We start from the raw sequence: 20266 nt of genomic DNA, 5'->3' as shown, positions 1-20266 counted from the left end.
AAATGTAACAGCTATTAAATTATATGTTGTAACTTTATAGTCTTCTTTGCACTTCAATTCCTTCAAAAATACGTAACAAATCTCTATGGTATATAGTTATCTAGACAGAAATGGGAGAATTCAGTTTTCCCAAATCCTATGCAAATGTGGCCATCTTGTGGTTAATGCTGGTAATATTGATTTTTTCTAAACCCATACAAAACAAGGATATCAAAAGAATGAGTGAAATAGCCCCATGTATTAATAACTGAAGTTGATAACCATCTATAATGGTCAAATACCCATATTTCATACTAGGACTATCCCAGCTTTTATGCAACTACTTGCCTATTGTAATAGGCAAATAGTTACATAAAAAGTTATTTTTTAAGATGGAAATACATCATAGGTTCTCAAGATATAGATAAATAATACTGATATTAGTCTTGGCTGAGAGGAAGAATAGTAGCACATAATTTCTATTTTTCACTGAAACATTTCTGAACAACAAATTACTACTTTCTATGGAGAGATTATACTAAGAAGTTGTTCCTCTCCCATAAAGCAAATATTATTTTTTTGTAAACACATAGCTCTATAACACAATGTATTTGCAGACATTGAAAGCTAAACAGCATCACTAAGGAGTCAGATTCTCCTTATTTTATTCAAGAAAAGGAAATTACTGTTAAGAAAGCAAGGATTCAGCATATTATCTAATAGCTTGAGCTAAAAATTATAAATAGGAATCCTTCTCAAGCAGATTTTTTTCTGTGTAATTCTTCCCAAAACCTGAAGGATTATCACCCTCCAGGAAATGGTTTGCATGTGTCTGGTTTGGGGCTTTTTTAGAATCATTTTCTAAAGATCTATGAATATAGATAAAGTCAATAAAAGTCTTCCCAAAAAGTAGCTTTGCTGAGTATTATGCTGCATGCACTGACTGCTGCCTAGCTAATACCTGTGATCCTGCAATGGACTTTCTTTCAAGTGTGCTTAGCACAAATGGCAATAGCGTTTGTGCTTTTTTCTTGTAGAAGCCTGTAATTGCAGCAGCGACTACTCCATTTAGACAACAAAATAAACAAATGCAAACAGCTCTTAGCAGCCTCTCTCATCAATCAAGCTAGCTTTCTTAAATCAAACCCATCTTAACTTACCACTATCTGAATTTCAACAGTAAAGAAATGTTTCCCCAGAACTTTCACATCACTGATAGACTGTCAATATTTGAAGTAAGGGGTAAAGAATTGAAGTGAGCATCACTGCTAGGTTTAAAATAAAATTCCTTCATTTACCCACTCTCTGAATCACATGTAAGGAACAAAACAGGAAGGGTATACAGAAGGGGACAAACTTCATTTTTACCTAAACACACAACATGCATTAAAATCTAGCACATCCAAGTTTCAAGCATAATACTCTTCTCTAGCACATAAAGTGTAACACCATCTAACATGTTCTATCCACATGACCTGTAGGATACACAGCCATAGGAAAATTAGATAAAGTGCAAGGCTACAGCCACAGATGTCAGTAGGCAAGTAATCCAGCATTAACGTGTATCACTGTGTATCAGAATCAAACCGCTACTTACATTTCTAACCTGCTTTGCTGCCCTCTCAGGATAATGAGGGGAAAAAATGAAACTCTGATACAGTGTCAAGACCAAACAAGTTAAATGACTTTCCAGTAACAAATTAAGTTGCTAGGATTGTTCAGATTTTTATTTAATCATTTCAAAGTTGTGAAATAAAACCCAAAAAGTCCTCTTTTATGGAGCTTATGTTCATATATTTACACTATAATATATTCAAACATTGGGGGGTTTTGGATGTAAAGTAATGACAAAACCAGACTAATGTGCCATAGAAGACTGTCATCACACAGAAATCACAGAACACAGAAAAGTGAAGTAAAAATATTGTCTACCTTTTCCACTTTTCCACCATTGATGTCACTGGGGAGGAACTTCTTGCCAATCGTTCTTAAATCTGTCTGAAATGATTACAGAAGACAAGAAAATATTAACTTAAAATATGCACTTAAAAAAAAAGTAAAAGAGAAAAATGAATAGCATTTTTTTCCATAATTACAACTATTTATTACAGAAATCAACTCCTTTGTGTGCTAAAAAATTCAACAACTCAAGCCTTTATAAAAGAAATCCTTTTGCATTTTAAATTATTTTCTTGTATTAAGTACATTTTCAGTGTTGATTAAAATGCTTTTAAATAAACAAAACCAAATGGCTATGCAATGTTTAATGGTTAACCAGAACTGTGAGATTCCATAGAGGTAAAACATCTTTCTCTGCTCTCCACCTGGCACTTAGAGAAAAGTAGTTTTAGTTTCTGTCTTTTTACATGTACAAATCCTTACTTATTATGATCATAAACAACTCTTTCAAAAGAAAATGTGCTAAATGTAATTACTAAAAGAACTTGAACAATATTTTGCCATTAATATATGTCAATGGCCTACTGCTGTGGCACCCTGATCTAGAACTGAGCAGGACTGTATTTTAGTATCCGAAATATTGTAAACAATTGATTTATTCTGGTTTTCAGTGAGAAACATTGGTACATTAAAAATTAAAAAACCAATCATAAGAATACACTTTTAGTATATTTACTGAGTATATAGAGGGAATAAGTGCCCAATCCTCTCTCTGTTGCACAAGATAGCCAGGTAATGATAAGGAAGCACATTCAGTTTTTCAATCTGAGCACATCTGGGGAAACTCATCTGTCAGTTGTGTGTCTCTGAATAGCACACAGGGTCCTAAAAATGGTTCCTGTGTGTTCCATATCCATACCACAGAATCATTCTAGAATGGTTTGAGTTGAAAGGGACCTTGAAGAACATGTAATTCTAACTCCCCTCCTATGGGCAGGGTACACCTTCCACTAAGACAATTATTTGCTCAGAGCCCATCTAACACACCCTTAAACACTTCCAGGGATGAGGCAGCCATGAGCTCATTCTCTATATCCATGAGCAATCTATTCTAGTACCTCACCACCCACGCAGTAAAGAACTTCCTCCTAATATCCAGCCTAAACCTACTCTCAGACTGAAGCCATTCCCCTTTGTCCTTTCACTACATGTCCTTGTAAAAAGTCTCGCTCTCCATCTCTCTCATAAGATTATTTCAAGCACTGGAAAGCCACAATTAGGTCACCCTGAAACCTTTTCTTTTCCAGGCTGAACCATCCCAAGCCTTTCCTCACAGGAGAGCTGGTCCATCTCTCTGATCATCTTGGTGTCCCTCCTCTGGACTTGTTGTAACAGGTCCATGTCCTTCCTGCACTGGGACCCCCAGAGCATGCTGCAGCACTGCAGGTGGGGTCTCACCAGAGGAGAGGGGCAGAATCCCCTCCCTGGCCCTGCTGCACACATCGCTTTGTATGCAGCCCAGGATACATTTGGCTTTCTGTTCTGGGCTGTGAGGGCTCATGATTGGGTCATGTCCAGCCTCTCATCCAGCAGCACCCCCAAGTCCTTCTCAGCAGAGCTGCTCCCCATATGTTCATCCCCAGCCTGTGTTGATACTAGTGCTTGCCCTGACACAGGTGCAGCACCTTGCACTTGGTCCTGTTAAACCTCACGAGATCCCCAGGCACCCACTTCTCAAGCTTGTCCAGGTCCCACTGAATGGCATCCTGTCCTTCAGGTGTGTCAACTGTACCACTGAGCTTGATGTCATCTGCAAATTTGGACCCTTCATCTGTGTCATTAATGAAGATATTTAGTGACACTGGTCCCAATACAGATCCCTGAGGGACACCACTTGTCACTGATGTCCACTGGGACTCAGCCATTAACCGCTACCCTCTGGATGGGACTGTCCAACTACTTTATTATGCCTCTAACAGTCCATTCATTAAATCCACCTTTCTCCAGTTTAGAGAGAAGGATATTCTCAGGGATTGTGTCGCAGGCTTTACAGAAGACCAGATAAATGACATCTGTAGTCCTTCCCTTGTCCACTGATGTAGTCACCCCATCACAGAAGGTCACTGGGTTGCTCAGGCAGAACTTGCCTTTGCTAAAATCTCCACCTTTGCAATCAGAGTAGCGGGAAGGGCAGATAACTTCTACAAATAATTTTAAGTTCTTAGACAAAATAAAAGGAAGGACTGAAGATACATTTATGTCTACTTCACACTTATTTAAGCAATTCACACACACACACAATCAAAAAAGGTAAAAAAGGTCAGCTGACTTCTGGATTTCTTCTGCCTGAAAGGTGCCTCTAGCAGTCAAGAAAGAATTTGTAAGAAGGGGAACATAAAAGCACTGTTATCCTGCCATTAAAGACACACTGCTACCCTCTACTTACTCAACAGGCAAGTTAATCTTCTGGGCACAAAAACAACTGACTTAATGATAAAAAGTGATAAGCCATTAATTCTGGCTTTGGAGTACTTGTGCAACATTTCTGGTTTATTTTTATGATAAATAAAATGATAAAAAGTGACTTAATGATAAAAAGTGATAAGCCATTAATTCTGGCTTTGGAGTACTTGTGCAATATTTCTGGTTTATTTTTATTATCTATCAAACAAACCTGAAATACCAACACAGGCACAAATAATCATGTCAGTACTCATTCCACCATATGATTACATGCAGGGTAACCCAGCAACTCACAACTACTTTATTTGGGTTTTGTATAAAGCAGCAATGCATTCTCAAATATATGGGCATACTGCTCTGGTCCAGAAATCAAATGCTTGCTTTCTGCATGTTTTGTATTACATTCTTTGCATCTTTGTATTACAATTTTGCTTTAATTTTTTTCATATTCCTTACATGAACTGGTGCCTGCATACATGAGTGACTGAACACATGCTTTAAAGAATAAGTAAAAGGAGCAGAGGGGGCCCTCTTTTTCAGAGTATCATCTAAAACCATCTAGTGGTTAAATCCTGAAGGTGGACAAAATAATCTCCAACAACTCTCACATAATTTCATTATTTTATTATTTCTAATTTCATCAGGGAAGAATACTTTTCTCTTAAGCACCCGACTACATCATTTTCCCCCTTGAAACTACATATAGTTATTACAAAGTTTATATTAAACCAAATAAAGTACAGTTTATATTAAACCATTTAAAACATCTGAATATGGATTTGATAAAATATGTTAAAATAAAATAGCAAATACATGAACTAAGAAAGGCAGCAGACTTATTAATATTTACCAACAACATATATACTAGAATTCTAAAAAAAAAAGGATCCACATGCACACTTTTCTCATATCCTTAAAAATATTATGGCATATTCACTTGAAGATGTTGCTCTATCTTGTACATTCCTTGTTAATTTTTTGCCAAAATTATGAGTAATAATCCAGATTTCTATAGTAAAGTAAAAAAACAGGTTTCAATTACATAAATATGTAGACAACACTGGATATGAAGTCTGAATGTGCTTTAAGGAGTATCATATCCAGAAGTCAAAGTAAGGGTGTTTTATTCATCCCAACAAACTTGTACTAAAATTTCATACTCATATCATTACATAGCACTTCTGGTTGTATTACTGCTTGTAGTTAGACTTTAGTTTTACATTTCAGGAACAAAAAAAATATTTTCCTATTGCTAAATCTGTTCATTTTTTCTCCTACAGGTTTTGCAGTTTGAAATAGACGTTCTTTCCAAATAAAACTCACAATTCATAGAGGCAAGGAGAGAGGTAGGTACTCTGTCCTTTACATAAATCACACAGACAATAGTACACTTAATTAGACACATAAAGATATACTTGAGTCATTATAACTATCATTTTAGCATGATTTCTCAGAAAAAACATTTTCACTACCATAACTTACATTAAGGGCAACTAGGATAATATCATTTGTATTAACTTTTTCAGATGAACTTAAGCAAGCTTCAATTCCTTCATCTGAAAGACACCTGTTAAAGAAAAAAAAATTAGAGTATCACATGATGTATCAATGAGACAAACATATCTTCTGTCTATGAGATTGTCTTTAGTTCCTATCTTTACTACTGGTGAAGCATAGATACAAAAATACAAGAAAAATTACTTAATGTAAATAGTTTTCTTACACTGATGGTGGTAGTGCAGGATCAGTATCTTTCTGCAAAAATTCTTTAAGTATATAATAAGTTTTGAACACTAAGTTTGAATTGATTACCCGAATCCATTTTAAAGGGCTGACCTATTCTAACCTTCAAAATCACTTTAAAAAAGGATCATTTTAACTTGAGTGATCAGAAATTGTGACATTTTTTGTACATTTTGCCTACTCTAACCCATTTGCAGTTTCAGTTTACAATTTTATGTACCTGGCAACCTGCCTTCTTCTGCACAGCTCTTCATTTTCTTCAAATACAACACAGCAACCATTACATAATTGATAGACACCCTGTCTGAAACACAGTTCCTCCTCAACATTTAAATAACAACTCGCCAAGAAATCATCTTTTCCCAAATAATAAAAGAATTACTTAAGAAACAAAGAGTAATGTACACTAAAAATTCTACAAATAAATATTCCTGGGTGCTTCAAGAAATACCTTGTTTTGAAGAAAATGACATGCACAGTGTTACATACAAACAAGGCAAAATACTTGAAGGGAAGTACACTTGACAGACCTTTTTGATTCCAGCCCTGGTGACTTTATCATTGCCCTTTCCAGTCCTGCCAGTGTTCCAAGACTAATTACTGGTCCCAGCTGTGCTCTAACCCAGACACTTGATGGGATTTATCTGCTCATGTCAGACACTGGAATCTAGCAAATCCTGAGTCTCTAGCCCACCATAACCAAAAAGAAGAAAAGCCAATAATGAAACAATTCAGACAGCAAAAAAAAAAAAAAAAGCATATATATAGAGAAGCATAAGAAGAAACAATCCTATTTTTTTAATAAAAGACAAATGCTTGAGAAGAATAAGGTAGCAAGATGTGTTGGCTTGCATGGGAATACAGAATTTCCCAGCTGATTAATTCTAAGCTTCATTACTATGATATGGGAAGATTTATGCAACTCCTGTGCATTAGCAGCTCTCATTAGCAGGAGTCAGAAGGTAAAGCAGAACAGCATTCCCACTCTGTGCCAGGGGAAACAGATACATCCAACAAACTATCCTACTCTCAAGGCTTCAATTTTGGCTTAATTACACCAAGAGACTTCCTAGAAAGAGCAGTATCAAACTTTACCAGTTTACCTTCTGCCATCTTCAGCATAAAACTGAACGTAAGTTGAACAGTAGGGGCTGGGTGAGTACAAAATCCATAAGCTGAGCTTTAGACTGTCAGCTAAGTCATGGAAGGATTTTTCTTTTACTGCTCCAAATGCAAATGAAGTCATTCTTCATTCTACTAAAGCTAGAGGGACAGCAGTTCTCTGCAGAGAGTACTTTTATTTAAGCAGAGTTCTTCAACATAAGCGCTACCATTTTCCAGTAAGTAAAAAATATTTTTAAAGAATGAGTAAACAAGAATCTGACCTCCAATTTAACTTTCTCTACATAGGACACGATTAATTCTGCTATTACAAAATTCACTTCTGAGTCATATTTTACTTTTGCACCCCAAAGTGAAGAAGACTGAATCACAGCTGTCAAAATAGCATTCTGGTTTAGTCAAAATTTTCAGGTTTTGCTATTTTTTCTATATATAAATTTACATATGAATTTTCAGTTTAGTTTGTCTCGTTATTTAGAAAAGCTTTTGAGACAGAAGGATAAAGAGAAATTCATGGGAGAAGACCACTAATTTTTGACTTGTGCTAATTTAAGCAACAGCACTTAGCAAAAACATTGCCTATCTGACTAAAACCTCACAGAGACACCAATCATAAAATACTGCTGAGGACATCTGTCAGGTTGATTTATGCAAACATCAAAGATTTTTAGCGAAAACCTGACTGACTTGGTTATTTTAAGAGTTTTCAAAAAAAAACAATCTGTGAAAATCAGTGTAGGGAGAATACTTTATAGTTTGGGGTTGGTTGGTTTAGTTATCATAGATGCTTATTATATTAAAGTATAAATTAGGTAAATGCAAAAGATGAGGATCAAAATTACTTATAAGAAAAAAAGATCAAATCAACAATCCTGTCACCAAATTTTGCTAAAAAACTTCAACAGAGAAAAAAAGAGCTTTCCAGTAATGTGTCAGGTGCTGCTTCTGTGCAACAGGATGCAAAACTATAGATTTAGTAAAAAACAGTCAGAAATTGGCCAGGAAGCAAATTGCAACCAAGAGACACTGTACACCAGATTTGGCCAAAGCAAGATCTCTCCTGCTTTAACAGAAGCTTGAAATTTTTCATTATCAAGTCAGTCTTTTCCATTTTGCCATAATAACATTTATACAGACTACTTCATATGGCAATGTGTACCCTAAATATGTTTATATTTTCTCAACAAACTTACAGAAACTTATTTTAAATAAACTGGTTTATTTTCTCCTGTTTGTACAGTCTCCTATAAGAACTATCTAAGTTTTAGTTTTGAGTATTTCCTGCTATAGGCCCACAAATTATTTAAGAAAATAAATTATCAAATTTATTTTATTAAATTTAAATTATTAAATCATTATTAAACTTATTTTAAAATAAATTTATTTATACAGAAAAGAATACATCTATCTCGCTCAAGTATGAAAAAGGAGTTAATAGCTACCTCTTCAGATGGCATAATCCTTCCCTGACAGCATAAGGATTATTAAGTCTGAGCTTTTTCCAGACTGAAGGAATCAGATTCCCTTTTTCTATCTGTTCTTAATGAAGGCATGTGATATGCTGAAGGCAGGACCTTTACAGCATAGGGTCACTCAATTCTTTGTTCTCTGTATTAGATCAAGGAAGAAAAAAGAATTGACCCTGAACAAAACCAAAAACAGTAAAAACCTGCTCTGGAGTCAAAGAGAACAGCCCTGCAGTTCTGTGTCTATTATATCCACTCAAGTGTCTCACATTATCTGCATTACCTCTTCTGCCCGTTTTGCAAAATACCATGACCTTAGATAACAAAAGGTAACCTAGAGTGTGATCCTATTACATTAATCCAACACACTTCCTATTGCCAAGTGGTTGGAAGCAATCCCAAACCACGCATGAACTACATCACACTGCTGGAAGTGCACACAAGTCCCCCAGTTCCCAAGATCTACCTGGCTGCGCTGTACAAGCAGTGTCTGTCAATTCTTCCTCTTTACACCTCCATTCCAAGCTGTCTCCCCCAAATTTCCTTTATAAATCGAGACACTGGGAATAACCTGGCACAGAAATGCTGCTGTCACAATCAACAAACCTCTCTTTTTCCCTTCTGTGAACAAACATTTCAGAATTAAGCACTTTTGCTTAACGTGAAGCAGCAAATAAATAAAAAGTAAAATAAATGGGTGAGAAGCATAGAGTGAGCAGCAGCCAAGCTCCACAAAGTTCTCCAAGAAGTCCAAAGCAAGCCAGTGGCTGACCACTAACATCTTACAATGATACCAAAAAAAACCCCACAACACACACCCCACACCATAACCTCCCACCATGAAGACTGGCAACCAGACTAAGATACACTAAAAGTATCTTTAGTTTCCAAGAAATAAAGTACTCACTACACTTCTTTCTTACATGTTTTAAAACATATTGAAGTTATGAAAACAACTACATTGATTTCAAGGGAATTTTAGCAAGTAACGCTGCAGGAGTCACACAGGGATTCTGTAGCCTTGGAACATTAATACAAATTAGAAGAAAAAAAAAAAATCACAGTTTCCAACCAAATGGGCATAAAGCTTCCACAAATGGTTGAGATGGTTATTTGTGAAGCATTCTCTAGAGAAAGGAGATCAGAAGAGAAAGGAAAATAAATGTTTCTACTGCAATTCTTTTGCATTATGCTTGCTGAAACCTGAGGGATCTCTCACCTATTCTTCCCCCCACTCCAGTTCCATTCATCTGTGACATGAAGCATTACAATCCTCTTAGCAACAGCTTTTGTCAGAAAAAATATCTCCTAGAAAGTACCTGCATTCCCACCTTCAAATGAGACATTAAAACAAAACCATTAGTAATGAATCAGCATTTTCTACATGAACCATTCACATACAAATCCAAATCTGCAATTTTTCTGTCAAAATGTTCTCAACAAGCTTCTATGAAAAACAGATTTCAGTAATTCTTCCTTCATAATACACAAAAAAATATTACATCAGTGACAGGCAGAGCTGTTTTCCCACTACTCTTTCATATCAAGGAGCATCATAACATCAATTTAATAACCCACTTTTGTACATTATAGGTGTGCATTCTCCTTTTCAGTATCTCCCACTGCTATGGGATATAACCATAGTACCAATCTTGCCTATGCCTCTACTTATCTCGCTTTATGTTCTGCTTTACTTCATGAAGAACAAATTAGACCTGATGTGGCCTGAATAGACAGATTTCTGTACTGCTACTCTATTATCTATGTCTGAAACACTGAAGAAATTGGCGGTATCAAAGCAAGATGCATTTTTTGTCTGCTCAATACTGCTGGATCAAACACTTCATCTGCAGACAAACATGAACATGTATACACACACACACATAGAGAAAGGTTTTAAATGAGAGCCTTATTCTATAATTAAATACACCAGGTAAAACAACTCTCCTCATAATATTTATTTTTCATGAGCAGCTTTCTTGAAAAGCCTCTTTTCTGTCTTTGCAATTAACAGTTAATGCACAAACACAAATCTTTAATCTTCTATCCTTTTTCTATCACATAATTTTTCTATAAATCCTCTGTAATTTTCTTCTACCATCTCTAGAACTAACATCTTATTAAGTAGAAGCTTTCTTTAAGGGAAGAAGCAAATAAGGAAAATTAATATAAATAAAGATGATCTATAAAATTTATCCATTTCAGATTCCCAATTCTTCCAGAATCATTGTGATATTAGCATCAAACACAAACTGCACTACCACTTCTAATTCAGTGCCAGCCACACAAATCAACGTTTGGGTTTTATACTAAATTTTATATAGCTATTTTCATTGCGTTTATGCAAAAATCAGAATGTTCCTTACGTATATTTGCTACAGAAGCCGATTTATACAATCGTGCCATAAAACGGTAAGGTTTTCAAAGGAAAAAAAAATCGCAGAAAGCTTTCAAATTTTTCTTACTTGATAACACCTCGATAGAAAAGAGAACACTTGAAGCAGTTAAGCAAAGAGCATCTTAAAAGACCGCAGTAGTACAAGACCACCACTGGATGTCAGTGTTGTTCCAGAACACAAAAACTGCATACCAGCTATTTCTAACACTTGGGCGTTCTCTTAATAGGGCTTCAAAATGTTTTGCTGAATTTCAGTTGTGTAAAGGAATTACATAAAATGTTAGAAATTTCACTAAGGGACTATCCACTATAGCTGTTTAAAAAAGAAAAACAAACCACATTTTAAGATCTTATTATCCAAATACAAAACTCAGATCACCAAGGAAGTTTTTCCTTTAACCTGTGTAACTATTACTGAGAAGCCATTAACACTGTTCTTCCCTTCAGCTTCTAAGCTTTTAGTTTAAAGAACTAAATGGGCAAAATTAGAGTCAATTGTTCCTTTACCCACAAGGCAAACATCTGCAAACCTAGATTCAAGTGGCATTCTTGGCAATTTTACTATTAATATTCTCACATCAAGAAATGCCATTTTGTTTTGCAATTGCATTTAAAGATTTATTTCCTACATCTTGCTCTTGTTTCATACATTTAGTATATCTTCCTCTGAGTTTTGTATATATACCAATGATTATTGCTATAAACTGTATTTTGTTGTCCTATCACTTTTTCAATTTGTTAACAACACTTTGAACCCTGACCTGAGCACTCACAGCTTTGCAGTTTTAAGGAGTGTTATCTCATGTTTGAGCTTAGTACTTCACCCAGGTTTTTCATGATAGTATCAAATCAAGCATGACCTAGAATATGTTTTCATGTAGCCTAAGGTTTTGACAGTGAACCACCCATAGCCAGTGAAACTACTTTGATAATTGTCTTACAGGAACTTAATCTAAACTGTTTCTCTATTTCACTCCTTAAAGATGAAAACACAAAATTTTAAAATAACAGAATAGACTGTATTGTATCACTATTAAAAATCCACTAAGTTTTAAGTGCGCTTTTGCTAGCAAAAGCCAATTTAAATCATCCCAAAAAGCACCCTGAGAAATAGGTAATTTTGGTTACAACTTGGTAAGCCTGTAGATGAAGATGCACCAAGGTATTTAAGCCTATCTTTAAAATATTACTGACATTTCTAAAACTGGTGCACAGCCACTACATCATCTCGATTCCCCAGGCAGTTAAACTTGCATCTCAGCTACCTGATTTTTCACTCCTGGGAATACACCACTTCCTTAAGTGCAGTCTCCAACCCAAGCCAAGCTGAAACCCCAGAAAGGAGCTCATAAAATATACATTCACAAGCTCATGTTCTCAGATGTTTAGCTGACAAAACTTAAGGCCTAAACCTCTCTCAGATGTCTATGACATTTGACTTTCAATAAAAAACATGAACTAAGAAAGTCAATGTATTTTTAGAACAAATAAAAAAGGTTGGTGCTTTTTTACATTACATAATAGAAGCAGAATGACTGTCATTACTGCCCCCACCTTTTATTTTAAATGTGAGAAAGCAAATCCAAGTTAATTAGCACTAAAATCTATTTTGACAGTAAAATCCTGACCTACGGAAAGCACAGCAAGTGCTCAGTGCCAAGGAAAAGAAGAAAAACCAAAATGAAAATAAAATCCAAAAGTGCAGTACTTAAACAACACCAATACATTAGCTTCTTCCTGGCTAACTTCTACCTGACACTTTCAGTAGGAATGGGATAAAGGCCAATAACTTAGAAGCAGTACAGTTCTAAACATATGCAATATCAAGCACTACAAATATTATTTCACTGCATAAGCAACAGTAGTCCAGCAGCTGACAGTGAGGCCCAACACAAGCACCCACTGTGCTTCTCCTTCAGGAACCTCCTGCTCCTCAGCCAGCCTACCGCATCTTCATGTGGAGCCACTTCCTTGGCCTCCGACCAACACTAGAGAGGCAAAGAGCCCAGATGGAACTGTTCTCCCTAACAAGGAGCTTTTTCTGTCTCTCCCACAGTAACACTGGAGAGGAGAGCTGCCTTATCCCTGGGTCAGTTATTCCTGAGACAGGATTTGGTGGTAAGGAGGTTTCTGCTTGGTGTCAGAGACAGAGTGCAGCCCAGCAATCCCTCAAGGGCTTCCAAGTCATATTTCTATTACGACTTTTTAGTCACCTCTATCAAACCAGCCTCTTATCCATTTCCAAAGGACAAGGACTATTGTCATACAAAAGCTGGAACAGTGGTAGTTTTAGCATTAATCTTTAATATGTTTGACATGCAAGGAGAACTGTAAGCCTATTATTGGGTTAGCCTGACAGTCAGTCACTCTCACACCTCTCTAGATCCACACCACACACCACCCTTCTCTTTTTAATTACTAGAACTTGTATTATTTTGGACTTCCCCCCCAGCCTTCTGAAATTACTCTGTTCCAAATATCAAACTTGCTTGTATCAAAAGCAAGTTTTAAGCATACTCTGCATCAAGTTCTTGCACACAGAACATGAATTTTAAGACATTTTAACAGCTGCATTAGTGAAGTCTTTACAGTCGCACCTCCCATAGTGTGATGTGTGCTCTTTCTAAGTCTATTTTCTCCTTTAAAATTCCTACTGCTGGGAACATTAAGAGTATGAGACTGGCAGTCTCATACATCTTTAACAAGTATTTCACAAGGAAAAAAAAGGGAAAATTTGGTTCTTGAACAAAACATAAAGCTTGTTTACCTTTATAATCACATTACACATCTCTAATAACATCATCATCAAAAACCTCACACTCTCCACTTGCTCTTTCACAAATTCAATATACTTCATTCACCAAGTGCTTTACCTAAGCTATATACACAAAACTGAAAACCAGAATCAACCTTCCTGTATAATTCCAGTTCCCAACAGAAGAATTCAAAATAATCACTTGCAAAGCCCTGACCCAAAGTCAGAAATCCTAGAAACTGGAGAATGTCTCACAACACAGGTCTACAAGAAGCCGGTTTCAGGACATCTACAGTTCTTCTACAAGCAGACAACTGGGAAAGGGAGAAATGCATGTGGAAAAGCCTGTCTTGAACTAACAAGGAACTACTAAGCAGGGCTGCACAGACAATAAGTTTGCTTCCTTATGCTTTCAAAAAGCTCAAATTAGATGGACTTCACTGAGTGAGGTAATGTTTATCTCTTCATTGGCATCTCTAAACAGGGTGAGAAATCAGTGAAGGTCAGGAAAAGGCTACAAATTGAGATCTCAAATCTACATGTGATAGGTTTTTAAAAACTGTACTGCTGCAATTTTAGGTCTTAGTTGTGGTATAGCTTTAAATTGCACTAGCAGCACTGTGAGTATATGAAAGGTAACTACTATATAAATAAAGAGCCACTAAATTTTCCACCTTAAAACAACTGCAAAAGCTGATAAATACTTTAAATACTGATAAGTACTTTGACAGGTAATTTACATTCAAAATGTATCTGACAAACTATAAACTTTTGATATTAAAGATGGCAAAATCCAAAGCACTGGTTAGGAAGTGCAGAATGAAGGAGATTGAAAGGAAGAAAGCAAACAGATCTTCCCCCAAATAAAAGATGAAATCACCAGCTGCTTAGCATCAGTCTAGAAGGAAATTTTGCCCATCTCACTCATTACTTTATTTCTACTTCTTGAGCCCTGCATTAACACAGCAGACACAGAGCATAACTTTCTCCACTGGAAGTAACCAACCAAGTTCCATAATGCAGCCATAATCATCAATCACATCAGAATGCAGGTACAGGGGTTACTTATTTCACCACTGTGTATGTAAGACGAGGAGTGCCTGAGTCAAACTGAGATCCCTATTCTGCTTCAGTGGCTACACACTCTTTTACAGTGAAGATCAAAAAGGTATATAGCTCTCACTTCACCATATAGTTATATACAGAATCTTTGAGTGAATGAGTTGGTTAAGCAAGTTCAAAAAAAAACATCAAAAGCCCAGGACAAATCAGAAACTCTGATAACAATAAAAAATATATTTAAACAGTAAGGAATTTTTATTTCTTGATGAAATAAACATAGTTTCAGGTTTTTGTGACTTCTCAGAGAACTTTATTCAAAGGCCATTATTAGTGATAGCTTAGACAAAACAGTAAAGAGGTACTGGATTTTATATTTAAAACCAAAATATTAAATGAAGTTTTTCAAAGGAAAAAGGGAGGTTAATTATATCAACAAAAAAGAAGTCAAAAGAAAGACTGAACAAAATATTCTGGAGGATTCATTTGATAAAAGTTAATAATAAAGACTTTTCAGAGCAGATAGAAAAATCCTAACAGGTGATAAGGATGACAAATGAATGAGTGCCAAAACGATTGATAAAAGAAAAAATTATACTATGTAAGTTGGTTTTCTTTGGGTTTTTGGTTGTTTGAGGTTTTTTTTTTTTTTAATTATTCTTTCTAAACTAAATCTCTACAGAGATTTGGAAGTTCTCCAAACTAAAATTCTTTTTCAAACACATATCTAAGCAAGTTTTTCAAATTGATATTACAATATAAAAGGTCTTAGAATATATACAGCAGTGACAGCAAATCCCACGGATAGCCCCAATAGCTCTACAGCAGCCCACCCCAATAGCTCTACAGCAGCCAAAATCCAGAACTGCTGACATGCTTTAAATTAACACCTCTACCAGAAGAATGGAAAACAACAGAACATCAGATATGTTGATCACATGAAATCCTAGGATTTACATAGACCCACACGAGCAAACTCATATAAGCTAAAACAAAGATTAGAATCTGTAGCCTTGTGAGAACCTTTTGAGCTTTAGGGAGAAGACAATATCTCTGGCAGATAGAAGATGTCCCACCCACAGCTATTAGACTTCTCTGAAAGATGAGGAGAGTGAGTGGAGAGCAGAAGGGTGCAAGGAGGAGAGGGTAGAAAGACCTGCTAAAATAGCTTTGGCAAAACCCTCCACCAAAAGCTCTTAAAGAAAATGAATTAAGGCCCAAGAAGAGAGAAGAATCCTTTCTCACGTACTAGAAAATAGAAAAGGAAGAGAATGAACACAATGGTCTCTCTTCTAGAGGATTACTTAACACTGGATATATTCCTCTGGTTTGCACAGAAAACCGCAAATTTTAAGGCAAAGGACTGGATAGCAAGGTGGTACTTGGCAATGATTATACAGTTCTAGATGACACCAAAATCTATAGCTTACTGCTCTCTGTGACCATAGGATCAGCTGTCAGGTGACTTTCAACATTAATAAACACAAAGCACAATGAGAATTAAAAAAAAACTCACACAATGTGTACAATCCTGAGCTCTAATTTAGTTATCATTAATGAAAAATACATAGTTATTCTGGACAGTAAGTCATGGCTCAGTAGCAGTCCAAATCATAAAGAATACTAGGATCTGTTTTGAAAATAATACTAGGCACAACATTATAAAACAAAGCAAATCAAATAATCACTAAGTAACGGTGTTGCTGCATGGAACTTTCTATTATAAAATTTCAAGTTGCTTAATTTTTAACACAGATTTCCACCACAGGCCACACTCTGCAGCACAGATTCTCCTGACTAGTTGCAGAACCTCCATCCACAGACATTTTCCAAGACATAGCTAAGTAAAGCTACAGCTTATCTAATCTAGAGTGCTTCTTGGAGCAGAAGATTTAATTAGGACAGCTTTCAGAAGTATCTTAGAATATTTCAAGAACTCAATGCAATTTGCAAGCCTTGAACATATTACATTTAACATATTACATTTTAAGATGCAAAAACATAGGCTTAGTTTTAAAAATCTTCAAGTTATGCTGCCCTTGGTTAACACACTTTATTCTTACTTCCATGCCGGCTTTACATATTTACATTTATTTTTATTTCCACTGGTTTAAAATCTACTGGAATTCTGGCACAATTTCATAGATTACGTTGTTGGCCCTTCAGGTCAGTGTTTTTTTCACACCTTATATCAAAAGCTGTTAAGCATCTATAAATTGAATTGGCAATCCCTTAACAAATAACCTAATTAACATACACATTCTACATTTAATTACAAGAGGAATATAAAGTCTGTTGCTAATACTGGTAAAGAGAGACAAAGATACCAAATCCCAGTTCAGATTTGTGTGCTAGGCTTTCCATCCTTCCGAGAGCATGAAGTGTTGTTGTTTGCACTGCTCCTTCAGCATAGGTTCAATGCATATGCTTTCAAATGTTACAATTATTTTCTAATGTAATGTCCCAGCTCACTAATGTTTTTAAGACATACAGCAAACAGTTGATACCCGTGTGGCCTCTATGTAACCAAGCTGATTATACAACAGATTAGAGTCCTCAGGTTCTTATAAAAAGCCAGACAAGAATTAACTAAGACCAGCTCTCACAGCATACACAACAGAAACAATGAAGTGGTGATTTACTGTACAGCAAACCCAGCAAGTATTTTGATCAACTAATTAAACTAATGAATGAATTGGGAAGGCATGGAGAATCAGTAATCCCTCCAACACTAAACCAGATGTGTAAGACCCTATCACATAGATTAATGTAGGAAATTGAGTCTTTCTGTTACCAATAATGATTTGTTCTCTTCCCCCCAAGAGTCCCAATGACAAGTTCTAAGTGTTATAAAAACCACTTTTAAGAATCTGAATGTAATTTTGCAATTGATATTTGGAGATTTCAATTGGCTGGATCTTTTAAGGTGACTTTGCTCAGTCCTGGCAGGAACACAGCAATTCATTGCAGTCTACCAACACCATCAGTCATCCCAAGTTAAGTTCCCACTATCACTTAATTAACAAAATGATAGAAGTCTGCAGTTGGATGACACACAGCACCCCAAACATCACCATCTCTGATGTCTCTAATTAGATGTCAGCACTGAAAAACTTGACCCGATACAAGTCTGTCATCCACAGAAATTATTCTCTTACTCAAGGCTCAAGAAAAGGCAAGATTAGAATTAGGATGCAGAGAAAGATGAAAGTAAGGCTATCAAGTAATTAAGTACTACCAGCGGTAGGCTGATGACATAAAAATTACCAAAAAACCCTCTTAATTGGGCATAAAACCATACAATTAAGTCATTATCTTACTGTCAGATTCTGGGTTGCATCTTCATAAGCAAAGGTTTGTCAATACATAGTTCCAGAACCATGTTGGTTATTTAATTTTTAAATGAATTTAGTATTATTTCTCTTTTCCTCCTGCACTCAAGCAGATGGTACTGCCTCCTAAATTCATGTAATTTATAACTATGTTTTTCTAGCTTATAAAATGAAGGTAAATACAGCAATTATAGTGTTTATCCTAAATTATTATCACAAGGTACAAAGTGAGGCTGTGGTGCTTCTGGCATTCCACTGCATAGGAAAGCCAAGTCTACCATAAGACAACACTTAGCTCTCTGCCAAAACAAAAGGAAACATTTAAAAATTTGAAACATGAAAGCATGGCAGGAAAAAGTAAATTCCATTAACCAAACCAAAATTCAGACAAAGGAAAAGCAGCTCCAGCATAAACACATCCATGTGTTAATCACTGTTTTTCATTTCTATTTCTTTCCCTTTTCTATCCTCCTGTGTATGGGTTTACACAGCTTAAACTGTAGGACTTAAGACTGTAGGAAACTGTAGGACTTAAACTTAAGACTAGGAAAAAAAAAAAAAAAAAGAAGCTGCTCTTGTATAATAATATGCAAGAAGGCATGTAAGATACCAGGGCTTTATGACCAAGATATGCCCTGACAGCTTTCAAATGGGTAGTTCAAAATATTCTCAGAGAGAAGATCCACAACATAAATACATTTCCCTGAAAGTACACCATTCTCCATGTCACTGCAGTATTATTACACTCTTAGATACAGAATTTATGTTCTAGCCTTTAAGTCATATAGCAACTGATCTGCTCAATGCTATTTTTATTTTCAGAATTGGACACACATAAATCATACAAGCAAAATTAATTTATCCAAAGGTACTTTGTAGAAGATGATGCAGAATTAGGTGCAGAAATCAGGTTTATATTCCTGGGCCACACCTCAAGCATTACTGCCCTTCAAACATTACAGACATCTATGAGATTATAATTTTTTAATATCTGAACATTTGAATTTCTTAGGCTTCTCTTTTTCAAGTAAACTACCCATATCTTTTAGCCTTTCTCTAGAAGGTCATGTTGTTTTCTAGTTCTCCACTTAGACTTCTTTTTCTCCCCTTCTCCCCACCCACACAGCTTTCATGCAGTGCTGTACCCAAACTGGACATCAACTCCAGCTAATGCCTTACAGCACTGACCAAGCTGAAATAACCTTTAAATGTATCTTATAAACACCACAACTAACAAACAGGACAGCTGCTTTTTATACCCCATTCAATAGCATGATACTGCATCATCCTTTTTACGTATATAACAAAATATAAAAAAAGAACCCTCAAAATATTTTCCTGCAGAACTGCTTCTCATGAACCCTTATGATATGCAGGTGACTACTCCTACATACACCCACAAAAAATTTGCATCAAACCTACTGAAATACATATGTTTCTTTTCTATTCCAGACCCTTTTCAAAGTTAATTTTAAGTTCTAAAGAGTTGCTGCTGAAGTGTTTGCAACCCTTCAGGTTAGACATTGTCTCATACTGTAAGTAATCCCCCATCTCAGAAGCAACTGTGTCTGCTGTATATAAACTACATTTTCTCTTAAGAACCTAAAAAAACCCCACCAAAGCTTCATTAAATGAACAAGACAGCATTGTTTTTTTCCTTGTCAAAACTTGTCTTGCCTTATTTCTTAAATTTCTGTTTGCAGTTGCTTGTCATCCTATTATGTTTGTCTATAAAAACACTGAAAATTATTAAACTGTTTATAGAACACCATGTTAGTCTGAATGTTTCAAGATTCTCATTTTTACAGGGAAAAAAACTAAAGGAGCAGCAACAATAGCTGAAGCCCACTAATCTTTTTCTCACAGCGTTCTTCTACTGCCACATTTACAGAAGTGTGAGGCGTGAATCATTCAATTTTACATGAAGTAAAAAGCAGGCATTTTGGAGGTAATCTTGTTACCTAACTACAGGCACATAATTTTAACTTTATCTTGGATGGAGATAATGCAGATGAATAGATCAAAGACACAAAATGAAAAAAGAAGAGTA

At 35.7% G+C, this 20266-nt stretch overlaps 1 protein-coding gene across 3 annotated transcripts in view; it reads right to left on the bottom strand.

The window, feature by feature from the left end:
* TDRD3 (tudor domain containing 3) overlaps positions 1 to 20266 on the bottom strand; it is a 93592-nt gene that overhangs the window by 44374 nt on the left and 28952 nt on the right. Inside the window, exons 2-3 of one of the 3 annotated variants that reach the window (XM_068182287.1) lie at positions 5824 to 5908; positions 1912 to 1977 (exon numbers count right to left, since the gene is read on the bottom strand). In XM_068182287.1, coding sequence (XP_068038388.1) covers positions 1912 to 1977; positions 5824 to 5908 — 151 coding nt within the window. Of the gene's footprint in view, positions 1 to 1911; positions 1978 to 5823; positions 5909 to 20266 lie in introns of those variants that run through there. The other 2 variants (XM_068182288.1, XM_068182286.1) reach the window with 2 other exon arrangements.

This window comes from Anomalospiza imberbis, chromosome 2 (genome assembly GCF_031753505.1).
Source record: "Anomalospiza imberbis isolate Cuckoo-Finch-1a 21T00152 chromosome 2, ASM3175350v1, whole genome shotgun sequence".
NCBI classification, from domain to species: Eukaryota; Metazoa; Chordata; class Aves; order Passeriformes; family Viduidae; genus Anomalospiza; species Anomalospiza imberbis.
This window is presented reverse-complemented; position numbering and strand designations above follow the sequence as displayed.